The sequence below is a fragment of the Haplochromis burtoni genome, unplaced genomic scaffold, assembly GCF_018398535.1.
Source record: "Haplochromis burtoni strain Fernald_Lab_line unplaced genomic scaffold, NCSU_Asbu1 Contig_1838, whole genome shotgun sequence".
Classification (NCBI taxonomy): Eukaryota; Metazoa; Chordata; class Actinopteri; order Cichliformes; family Cichlidae; genus Haplochromis; species Haplochromis burtoni.
The window spans coordinates 1-12,274 of record NW_024584199.1 but is presented as its reverse complement, the minus strand read 5'-3'; the positions used below and the strand labels follow the sequence as shown (position 1 = coordinate 12,274).

The 12,274-nt window shown below is 37.9% G+C and overlaps 1 protein-coding gene across 3 annotated transcripts; it reads left to right on the top strand.

Annotated features, from left to right (window-relative positions):
* The first annotated feature begins 3,534 nt into the window (after positions 1–3,534).
* Positions 3,535–12,268, top strand: LOC102290922 (matrix remodeling-associated protein 8). 3 transcript variants are annotated; one of them, XM_042217343.1, is made up of 4 exons: positions 3,535–3,889; positions 9,253–9,597; positions 10,876–11,241; positions 11,475–12,268. In XM_042217343.1, the coding sequence occupies exons 1-4, from the start codon at positions 3,832–3,834 to the stop codon at positions 11,591–11,593; spliced, it is 888 nt and encodes a 295-aa protein (XP_042073277.1). In that variant the 5' UTR covers positions 3,535–3,831; the 3' UTR covers positions 11,594–12,268. The 3 variants fall into 3 exon arrangements, with proteins under 3 accessions (XP_042073277.1, XP_014187072.1, XP_014187071.1); XM_014331586.2 differs by lacking the exon at positions 3,535–3,889 and adding an exon at positions 6,943–7,816; XM_014331585.2 differs by lacking the exon at positions 3,535–3,889 and adding an exon at positions 6,946–8,381.
* Positions 12,269–12,274: the final 6 nt, after the last annotated feature.

Sequence of the window (12,274 nt, the reverse complement as noted above, 5' to 3'; positions counted from 1 at the left end):
TGGCAGCTTTGTGGTCGTCCACCTGCATCTTTCTCAGAAACACCTCACAGTTCTTTGTGGTCACTCAGTGTTTCACAGCAGAGGTGTTAAGATGAGGAAAAAAGTGTAAGAAGATGCTGCGGTTTATAAACCAGAACATCGGTGCCATGTAGCTCCTGCTGCTCATGATACATCACATTTCTCAGGTCACTGAACCGTGTGAAGAACAGAAAGAAAGTTTTACATGTTCTTGTAATTTCTTCACTATATTGGACGATAAACTCTGGGAAGTCACACAAACAGTGTTGGGGAGACAAATTCCTCTGGTTACAAATGTGACCCTTGTCCACTGTCATGGACTCTCGTGATGAAACATTAGAAACAGTAAAAATGTTTTACTTTGTGTAGCTGCACTGGTGTAGTTGTTGTACCTTCAATGATTTTTGTTTTCATTTTGCAGATATTTATTTTGTAGTTGTGGTCTACTCAGCAGTGAGAAGTGAAGACGTCAGTTCTGGACAAACAACCATCAGAACAAGCAGGCCCAGATACAGCTGCTCTTTATCTTTGACTTTGCATAGAGACAAGCTCGCTGCTCACCCTGTTTGCATCCATCATGCTAAGATAAGCTGATCAAACCTCATCCTGGCTCAAACTCAGAGCTCTGACCCAGTTGAACTAGAATGTGTGTGATGCAGAAAGGTTGGAGGTCTTGATTGAACTACAAAGCTTGTAATCATGTTTCCTGTTGTTTGAACTGTGTGTGTTTGTGTTCAGACTTTAAACCAGAGCCAGACGTCGTCTACTCGTCACTGAAGGAGTCCACCAGTCCAACCACTGACGTCCAGCTGCTGGTCTCTAACTGGTCCCCCAGCACCTCAGACCAGAGTAAAAAAAAAAAAAAATAGATAAAACACATTTTTATATGTTTTATGTCATTTTTTGTGTATTTTTTGTTGGAATATTTAATATTTTTTTCAGGCTAAATGAGTAATGTACAAAGGGCCTATACACCAGTAAAGACTAGTTAGTGATATAATAATTCAGAATGTCTTCAGTAACAAACACATTGTGGTGATGAGTATAACAAAGTTAGAAGAGATGGCGCACAAATCTGCATCTGGTTAAAAGGAAAAAACACACAAACATGAAAGAGTTTGCCAGATTTGTGCTAAATGAAATAGCTGGGAGTGGAAATATGGATATTTACAGTCTTGTGCAATAAAGAATATGTGTGTTGTATCACAAGACACAATGAGACCAATGTGTTTCACTGACTCATCTACACAAGCATTTTGTAGAGGGTATAAGCACTGTGGCAGTTGTTCGGCTGGAAACGACTGTGAGGGCCAAATTTCAACTTTGTCAAATATGAGTTTGGAGCTTAATCTCAAAATTGACAATGTTTTTTTTTTTCTTCTTAATACTCTCTCATAGCAGCATGACAGTCGTACTAATCTATTAACAACCAATTTGTGCTGCAGCTATTTTCAGAAACGAATCAATGTCCATTTAGGTAAGAGGGATGATTTTACATCTCAGTGGGTATAACACTCCTGTGACTTTGCTGGGGGCATCTTAAGATCACCACAGATGATGTGTTTTTAACCTTCTGTGAAAAGTAAAGTCTGAAATTCTGTGAAACTCAGGAGGTCCTGACAGTGCTCTTCTTCTGTTCTGCACAACAGATTTAACAAAAGGTGAATCTGGTGAAGAATCAGTCACGTGCCATATTATACTCAGTGCATTACGTATACGTATGCATAATTTATGATCCCACAAATGTGTCTATTCATAATTATGTAATGTTTCACGTTTACCACATGGTGGCAGTGTTTTCACACTGAATTAATTAATATTTTGCCCTCAACACCATAGATTACTGTTCACATTGTACTTCAAGATGTTTAATGGCTTTTTTACCGAAGAATTCGGAAACTATTAGTTAAATATATAAAAGTAAAATAATGCTTTTTCTGATTCCAGTGAGTTGCAATAATTTATAATTAGAGGTTACAAATGATCAGATGGCCATCACCTGGAAGGTTTAGTGTTGATTTATAGACTAATGGTTTTCAAATACAATCCAAATCTAATTTATTTATATAGCACATTTAAAAAGTGGAAAGTTTCCCCAAAGTGCTGTACAAAAATAAAACAAGATATAAAACAAAAGATAAAACCATTCATATTAAAACAGGCACATATAAGGGAAAAAGCATATCAACTCAAACCAGTCTAAATGCTACTGAAAAAAGTTGTTTTCAAAAGAGACTTAAAAGCAAGAAGTGAAGATGCCTGTCTAATATTTAAAGGCAACGTATTCCAAAGTTTGGGAGCCACAATTGAAAAAGCTTGTTCTCCTCTAAGTTTCAACCAGTTTTGGGAAACCGAAAGCAGCAGGTCAGCTGATCTAAGGTCCTTCAAACCTTTAGATCAGTGTTCCAAGAATACTGTGGTTGGTCAACAGCATCACAGGCTGCAGTAAGATCTAAAAGCACAAGAATTACAAAACTTACGCAATCATTTGGTAGAATTATGTAATTAAAAGCCCGTAAAAGTGTTGTTTTAGTGGAGTGTAGATGTTTAAAACCAGACTGAAAAAACACCATTACTATCCAAAAACATAATCAGTTGGGAAAAAACGATTTTTTCCAATAGCTTTGAAAGGAAAGTGAGTTTTGAGTCTAACATTTGAGCAAACCAGCAGAGAAGGCATAATCTGGGTAGGGCTCTACAGCTGTACAGTTAAGGTATTAAAGCTGGCAATCCTCGGAACAGACGTGATCACTGTAATTCGCCAAAACATAAAGTTTTAAATCTTTGTTTGTGATACTCAGGAGCCTCCAGTTCATGGATCAAAGCGGAGGGGAACTGTACAGGAGTGAGGAAGTATTTTAAAAAGATTGAATAAGATTATATAAAACTGGGCATGAGCGAAACGATGACACATACAGAGCGGAACAGACGTGAAGTAGTTAAAATCAACCCAACTAATTAAAATCCAATCAGAATTTCAGTCAAAATTTCAGCCAAAAACATCGGAAAGTAATTTATAATATAACTTTGTTAACACTTACAGTAGGCAACAATCACAACAACAGCCGTTCTGTTTCAAAACGTTTTGAACTGTGTGGTTTTATCGCTTTCACGCAGCTGAGCTAAGCATCTTGTTAACAGCTAACCAGCTCTGTTTGCTCTACTGACACATGAGGTCACGTCACTGTCAGATGTTTCATGAACACAGAATAAAAACGTAGAAGGAAAGAAGCTTTGTGTGTTTTCATTCTGCTGTACAAACCAACAGCTCATGTGAAACAAAACACACATCTGTACAATAAACAAACACTCACTGCTGAACCAGTTTGACCAGGACACTGACAAACACACGACACACACAGACACACAGACCACACAACACACACACACATCTTTTCCACCAACACAGCTGCTGAGGATTTGATAAATAATCAGGATATTATTTAAATAATAATCAATAATAATAATAAAAAATTCCATCGGCCTTTTAGTTTTACTTTATTCTGAAACTTGTTCTGAGCCACATTTCCCACATTTCCCACACGGTCATATGAGCCTTTAAGTTTCCCAGAATGCACTGGTTTACCCTGGACTTGTTTCTGTTCCTCACAGATGGTTCAGTTTATTAAAGCTTTGATAAAAATTTTGTCTCTAGATTGTGACAGTTGTAGTGGTTTGAGCTTTTCATAGAACTTCTTTTTTTTTGTTTAGTTTTTTTTAGCCATTGAAATTTCATAACTTGTGAAGTTCTGAGGGAACAAATCGTAAACGGTAAATGGTTCTTATACAGCGCTCTGTACTCGGAGTAGAGTAATGAATGACGTCCATGACACAGACGACACCAGAAACAACTGTGGTGGTTTTAAACAGAGTAAGTGTTTTATTTACATTTTCCATTCATGTTGTCTGAGTATGTGATCAGACCTGCTGGATTTATGATCAATTTTTTTTTTTTTGTTTGTTTGTTTGTTTTTGTTTTCAAATGAAAAAATGCATTCACTCAAGACAGTGGATATATTTTGAACAGTCACTCTCTCGGGGTTTGTTGCATGTGAAGAATTAAGAAAAGAGCCTGTTGTTTTTGTAAATAACCGTGTTGTACAGGACATTGTACATGATGTTTAGGTATCTAAAATGTTGCTATGTCATTTTTTTTTCTTTGTTGCAGGTGAACTATCAAACTTAAGAATATGATTTAATAGAAGAAATAGAGCTTTAAACAGAATCACCTTTTCATATTCAAAATTATTAAAGTTTTAAGGTGCATGTTTCCTTAGTGTACTTTGAGGTACCTCAAACATATTTACCCAGTGACCAAAAATGACCTTATCAGCATTTGCACTAAGTTTGTGTTGCTGTGGAGAGTGAATATAATTGGTTTTGGCACAGACTATAAGTTTTTGAGCTTGAGGTTTGCAGTGTTGTAGACTTTGATTGGTTTGTATTATATAGTAGTATGTGTTTATATAAAGATGAATAAAACAAAATATTATAATATTTTAATATGGCAGCCAGACATTGTTCAACCCCAGTGTATAAAACACAAATCAGTCAGTGTCAACAGAACTAAGGGTTTTTAGTAATATAGTCTTAATTCCGATGCTTTTATTGTGTCATAGTGATGCACCTCACAGTGTATGTATTTTTCTGATGTCATTGTACATGATAGTCAAGTCTTTATTCATAAAACACATTTAAATGTAACAGACGGTGACAAAGTGTTGCACATATTTAATGTTCCATGTTAGACCCTCTATTAAAAGAGAGTCATATTATAGTAAGATGAGCTTTTTTCCTATTTATATGGGAAACAGCTCCAGGGATTTACTGAAACAAGTGCAAACGTCTATGTAAATACAGACAGTACAAAAGATGGACATAGCTACCGTGATGTCGTCCACTGATTTCTGAATTCGGTGAAACCTCTGCATGAGTGTTTCCATCTACGCTGTCCTGGTTGCATAAAATTTTTTATTTAATATGACCCAAATTTCTTTGGATCTTGGCTGCCTTTTGTTCTTTTCTCTGTCAAAATGATCTAACACAGCTCTGAGGAAGCCAATCCATGATTGATAGAGTTTCATTTTTCATTTTTTTGTATCCACATGTGCTTTTACTGCATTGACAGTGAGTTTGGGATCATTGTCTTGCTGAAAAATTAAGGCTTTACCAATAGAGGCTATTGCATGATTGAGAATGTGCCTTTCACGTTTCATTTTAAAACACCATTCAGATCGCTCATTCTACCATGCCTGTATACCTGCGGTTTCAGTCAATTTCAGAGTCTGTAGCAAATGAGCTGTTGCTACCCCAGACGCTGTGGTGAGAAACACGGCAGGAAAGGAGAACTGAGAACACAGCCTCATCAGGAGCTTCTAAATAGCGCTGCCTTCTAGCAACAAATATTGCATCTATCTAGACAAACTTTAGCTGTTTTGCATAGCAAAGCTAGTTAAATACATAGTTAGCCCTGCTGTCATCATGGAGAGAACTAAAAAAAACTACCTATGGTCTTCAGTGGAATAACAGATTGGAGACTAAAGGTGGACAAAGCTCTCCAGAACAGCTGTGGGTTTATGGTTGTGACAGCTAATATTTTATTATGACACACTTATATGTAGTTACCCAAACTTCTTCTTTCATCAACATTTATGGGAAAGTCAACCAAGTAGCTCAATCACAGATCTCTTATCTTAATCGGTGACTTATTTAAATCTGAATTTAATCTTAGTCAGATTCAAACTCTGTTTCTGTTTTCACTGAAAATACAAACAGTCTCAGACATTTAGCAGAAAGCAGATTATCACAACTAGATAACAGAGGAATGTTTGCTTTACTCTGATCAGTTTCTCTATTTGTCTGTGTTTTTGTGTTTGTGTCTGCAGGCAAGATTTAACTGTTAGGAGTAGGAAGGTTGTATTTATGCCAGGTCCACAGAGGAATAAAATCCATTTTTTAGAATCGTTTCTAGCCATTAAAATAAATTTTAACTTCATTATAAAAGAGTAATCATATAAAAATCATATCATATCATATAAAACATATACATAAAATATAGACTTCACCTGCATATAGTCTTTGTGCTCTGGGCCAAAGTACAGGTGGAATTACACATTATTACTCTGCTGTTTACAAAAGAACTTACATTTTGAGATATCTTTATTTATTCATTTATTTATTTATTTTAATACGTCTCCCTGGTCATAAATATAAACATCCACCAGGAGGTGCTGCAGCACCTGCTCCCCACAGTCTTGGGCTAAAATGTGTCCCTATTTTATTTCCACAGACTGAATAAAAAGAAATGACCCAAAATAATTTACTGACAAGAGGAAGACCATAAAATGTTTCCTATCTAATCTTCCTATCTAACTGTCAGCACAGAGAAAGCAAGTTAATATTTACTCATTTCTCTTTGAAATATTTAGATCTGTTGGCAGGCAGAAATAACCACAGGTGTGTCAGCTTTGACCTCTAAAATGATTTTACATCCAGACGAGTACAAAACAACAGAAAGAAAAATAATGAAGCTCCAAGTTCAAATAGAGCTGATGAATGTGCTGAACACCAAAGAGGAAATCTGATATGATTCACACACAGACACATGATGCTACTGCTGAACCAGTCTGACCAGGATACTGACACACAGCTATTTACCATCAACACAGTGGTGCTGAGGAGCTGATCAATAATTTAATCATTGAATAAATGACCTTGATTTATTGGTTTTACATTGTTTCACTAATGTAAATGTATTTAGTTACTGCAACAATCAGTTTCAAATTTTCTTTTATATGAACAGTTTATGCTGGATCTCACTGTTATATTAAAACAATTATAATAATAATACATAGACTTTGTTAGTTTGAACTAATGATCCTGATAATCAGTAACAAGATGTTTTTATTGTATTTGATTCTATTGTATTCCAACAGACGGGCAGGTGGAGCTAACCACAGCTATGTTCGCTCTAACAGGAGCTTTAGCTGCACTGAAGTGAAATCATTTCACAGTCAGACATGAGCACAAAACAAGAACAGGACAGGAAATAAAAGGTGGGCTTAGAATAAAAGCAGACAGAAACAGTAACAGATGCATCTGTTGTTTGTCAGTAACTGTGAGCGACACTCTGACAGGCTGTAACTTGTGCTGGACAGTCTCCTGTCCCACATGGTGATACGCTGAATTATCAGAGCACAGATCAAACATCCAGAGCACCTCTGCTTGTTCCTGTTTCTACATCACAGACATGAACCTGCTGAAGTTTACTCACATCATTATACATCATACTGATCCTCACACACTGACAGAAATCACGTTCTGTCTTCAGACTGTGACAGGTGGAGTGGGTTTCCAGCCCCCACCCGTGTGTACTTCAAGGACCTGAAATATTTATTGTATTTCAGGGTTTCATTAAGTTATTTGACAGAAAGATCAGCTGACTGTGAGGGCTCAGAGTCAGCTGTGACTTTGTATTTGTTTGTCAAACATGTGAACTCACAGCTGATAGGTGGAGGAATGTGGTTGCTAAGGTGAAGCTGTGGGCGCTGATGTCACAGATCTGAGGTGTGTCTGTATAAAAACAGCTGACAAGGAAACACAGCTCAGTTTGTTCTCTGGATGTTTAGTACAGAAGTTGATGTACAGAGGTCCAGTTTTATTTATTTTATTTTATTGTACTTTTTCTTTTTGCTCTTTACATTTTTTAAATATTTTATTTATTTATTTATTATTTATTTAATTCCATCATGATGATCAGAAAAGACTTTGAGGATTACAGATTTCATCCAGAAAAAAAGTAAGTGTTTGACTATTTTGTACAAGGGTGGACAAAGTTCTCTGTGGTTTTATGGAGGCTCCAGCTAAATGCTGCCTCCTCCATAGTACAATATACATTTTTATACAGTGACGTCATTTTGAAGTCCTTTGGCTGATGATGGTCTTTAGTATGTAGCTGATGGTTGATGATGAGAGAGGTGATGTTTGTGTTGTTCTGTGGAGATCATTCAAGAACTGAACCTGTTAAACACTCAGACCTGCTTTAGATTTCACCGCTTTAGTTATGAAGAACTTACTTATGGTCGTCCTACAAAATGATGCAAGTGTGGGGTATGAATATAATTATGAGTGAAAATAAAATGTTTCAGCTTTATTAAAACTCAAATTTAACCTCATGTAGTCATTTTTAAACTTTTTTTTTAAAACTGAGGTTCTGTTATTAACTGAAAATACCAACAGACTCACATATTTAGAACAAACTAAGAGTCAGATCAGCAGAAACAAAAACACGGAAATGTTTCCTGTAACTGCGTCGCTCTGCTCGACTTTGCTGATTCTCGGTGTCTTCGTGTTTGTCTCTGCAGGTGAGGTTTATAAAACAAACGGTGTTTCCCTCTGAGATAAAGAGGAACAAACATCAGCCTGGTTTACAAGTTACTTCCCAAACATTTAGTTTCTGAGCGTCTATTTGTGTGACGGCATCACGAGGCCTGGTGGTGTCTGTGGATTTACCCGCTTGGTCAGCGATACTGTTTCCAGCACAGAGACAAAGAAGTGTAACGTGTGTGTCAGTGTGATGTGTTGTAGTTTCAGGAGTCAGTATACAGCCAGAGGCCGATCTACAGAGGTGGCATGGAGTGGCATGCTCCACCCTAAAATGATCTCTTGCCACCTCTAGTGCCACAGTAGTTTTATATAGGACATTGTTGTTTATTAAGGTGTGGCAACAGATTATATTAGGCTGGCACATGCCTCTCTATGCCACCTCTGTAGATCTGCCCCTGAGTTTTAAATGGTTGTAAAAAGAAAAGTCAGAATCATTGTTTACATTGTAAGGCACATTACACAATGTTACACCTGCATATGTGTAAAGAAATGGTTTTGATTTTACGTTTGATTTCCACACCACCCTAAGAACATTTCATTACATCCAGCCCTGTATACAGCTACAAAGCTTTAGTTCAGTGTATACAAACAGCTGTAGCTCCTTAAAGGCAGCATGCAGAGACTCACAGTGTTTTATAATGAGAGGCTGCTTTCTCTCACACATTATGTTCACTTATTATTAGCACGTTTCACTGTATAAATGTTTATATAACACAGGTCCTGCTCTTATTTATTGAAAATGATACTACAGCAGTGAGTGTGTTTGTGGTCCTCTCATTGGCTGCTGTCGAAGTGAACAGTTGTACTTTGACCTTTAACCTCTCTGCTCTGTGTTGTTTTCACTTTCAGACCAGAAAATCATCACAGCTGAGCCTGGACAGAATGTCATGCTACCATGTCGAGCTCCAAACAACAGCAGCAGCATCACCGGTGTAGAGTGGAACAGAGCTGACCTGGAGACACAATATGTGCTTTTGTACCGGGATGAGTTATTTGACCCAGACAACCAGCATCCATCTTTTAAAAACCGGGTGGATCTGCAGGACAGACAGATGAAGGATGGAGACGTGTCTTTGATTCTGAAGGATGTGACGGTTAATGATGCTGGAACGTACGAGTGTCTTGTCTTCACGAGAGGAACAAACATGAAAGCTAACCTGGTGATCGTCACACTGAGTGTTGTTGATCCTCCAGGTGAGTGAGTAGAGTTTTGTGTGTGTGTGATCAGAGGTGAAGCTGCTTCTTTGATGTTTGTTTCTAAAGATGTTAGCAGGAAAACAGTAAATATCTCTGAGAAAGAGAAGTAGTCCGGTTTACACATTGCTGATATTTCTCAAATAAGTCATTACATTTCGCTGCCTTAGTTATGACGCACTTATTTATGTCATACAGGCCCACCTACCAAACGTCACTCTGATGCGACTAGGACACATCGAAAGTGTGGAGTTTGAACGAGTGGCTGAAATTCAAGTCTCTAAGCTTTATTTAATCCTCAAAGTTAACACTGTGTAGTCAAGTTTTAAATCGGGTTCTGTTATTCACTTAAAATACCAAGAAACTCAGACTTTTAGAACAAACTAAAGTGTCAGATCAGCAGAAACGGAGAACCCGGAAATGTCTGCTGTAACTGCGTCGCTCTGCTCGACTTTGCTGTTTGTCGGTGTCTTTGTGTTTGTCCCTGCAGGTGAGGTTTATAAACCAAATGGTGTTTACATGTTACTCCCTAAACAATTAGATTCATATCGAATCAGTTTGTTTGTTTGTGTGAAAATGTCACAAGTTTAGGTGAAGTAACGTGAATTTGACCGCTTGCACAGCGGTGCCGTTTCCAGCACAGAGCATGTGTGTGTCAGTGTGATGTGTTGTAGTTTCAGGAGTCAGGGACGTATCTACAGAGGTGGCATGGAGTGGCATGTGCCACACAAAAATAATTCTCTTTCCACACCTTGTGCCACCGTAATTTTGTAAATGACAATGTTGTTTATTAAAATAAGCTAGTATCGACACTTTGAACCTGGGTGCCACATGACACCTCTGTTGATCCACCTGAGTTTGCATTGGCATTTTAAGGCATATTACACAATGTTACACCTGCATATGTGTAAAGAAATGCCTTTGATTTTGCCAGCCCATGTGATTTTCCATGCAACCCTAAGAACATTTCTCTAGATCCAGCCCTGTATGCAGCTACAAAGCTTTTAGTTCAGTGTATACAAACAGCTGTAGCTCTATAAAGGCAGCATGCAGAGACTCACAGTGTCTTATAATGAGAGGCTGCTTTCTCTCACACATTATGTTCACTTATTATCAGCACGTGTATAAATGTTTATATAACACTGATTCTTTCATCCATCTTATTTATTTGCTACAAGCATTCAGTGTGTTTTGTTCTTATTCCAATTGGCTGCCGTCGACGTGAGCAGTTGTACTTTGACCTTTAACCTCCCTGTTCTGTGTCGTTTCCTCTTTCAGACCAGAAAATCATCACAGCTAAGCCTGGACAGAAGAGCGTCACTCTTCCATGTCGAGCTCCAAACAACAGCAGCAGCATCTCAGTTGTAGAGTGGAGCAGAGCTGACCTGCAAGATGAATATGTGCTTTTGTACCGGGATGACCTGTTTGATCCAACCAACCAGGATCCATCTTTTAAGAACCGGGTGGATCTGAAGGACAGACAGATGAAGGATGGAGACGTGTCTTTGATTCTGAAGGATGTGACGATTACTGATAATGGGACATATGTGTGTCAGGTCTTCACGAGAGGAACAAACATGAAGAAGAGAGCAAATTCGAGGACTGATCCCATCAGCATCATCGACCTCAGAGTTGTTCCTCCAGGTGAGTGAGTAGAGTTGAGTGTGTGTGTGATCAGAGGTGAAGCTGCTTCCTGGTTGTTGATGTTTGTTTGTAAAGATGTTGTTGATGAGACTTTGTAGAAAGCAGCTGGTCTGAGTGATGTGATCAGAGTGCAGTAGATAATGTCTGACAGCAGTTTGAAGAGCAAATGGATTCTGTTCTTCACTCATCACCTACCTGACAGCTGACACCTCACACCTGTTTCTCACCTGCAGGAGGACCTGTTGGACTGATCGTCGGTCTGAGTGTTTCTGCTGTGCTTCTTGCTGCTGCTGTTGTTGTTGGTTTTCTGGTCTACAGAAAATGTAAACGACAGAACCGAGATTTTAACTAACATCCTGATGAACATCAGCAAGTTTGAAATGTCCCAGAGCTTCTTACATGGTGAAGTTGGATAAGAGAAGCCTACATTACTAAGGGAAAAACACAGGAGTACTGACTGACTGAAGAAACATAAACACCAGAGTCCAAGTGAAAAACCAGAAATTTGCTTCATTCCAAAAATTCCACGGCAGATACAACATTTAAATAAAACGTTGTATCTGCTGTCCTTTCTGCAAGTAAGAAGGAATAAAAAAGATAATGAAACAATTATTAAAAATTGCGGGTTAAAATAAATAATGTTCTCCAGCACCTTTGGGATGAAATTAGACCCAAAATGATCCAGGAAGGATCAAAGACATTTTTTTAACATCAGGCTTAGAGAAGATACTGAATAATGTTGGAAGAAGTGTTGAATCCTTCATCATAACTGTATTTTTTTGTTTGTTTGTTTGTTTGTTTGTTTGTTTTGTTTTGTTTTTTTTTACATCTAATGGAATGTAATTACATGGAACACTGAACATTTTTTGCTTATGATGTATGGGAGAATTGTAAATTGATATGATTATTATTATTGTTATTATCGCAGCTGGATCTAGTGTAGGAGCTAGTAGCTAGTCTGGAGCTAGTCTATTGGTAAGACTACACACCTTTGGAGCAGGAGTCCCACCCTGTATCCAATAAGGGTCCTGGC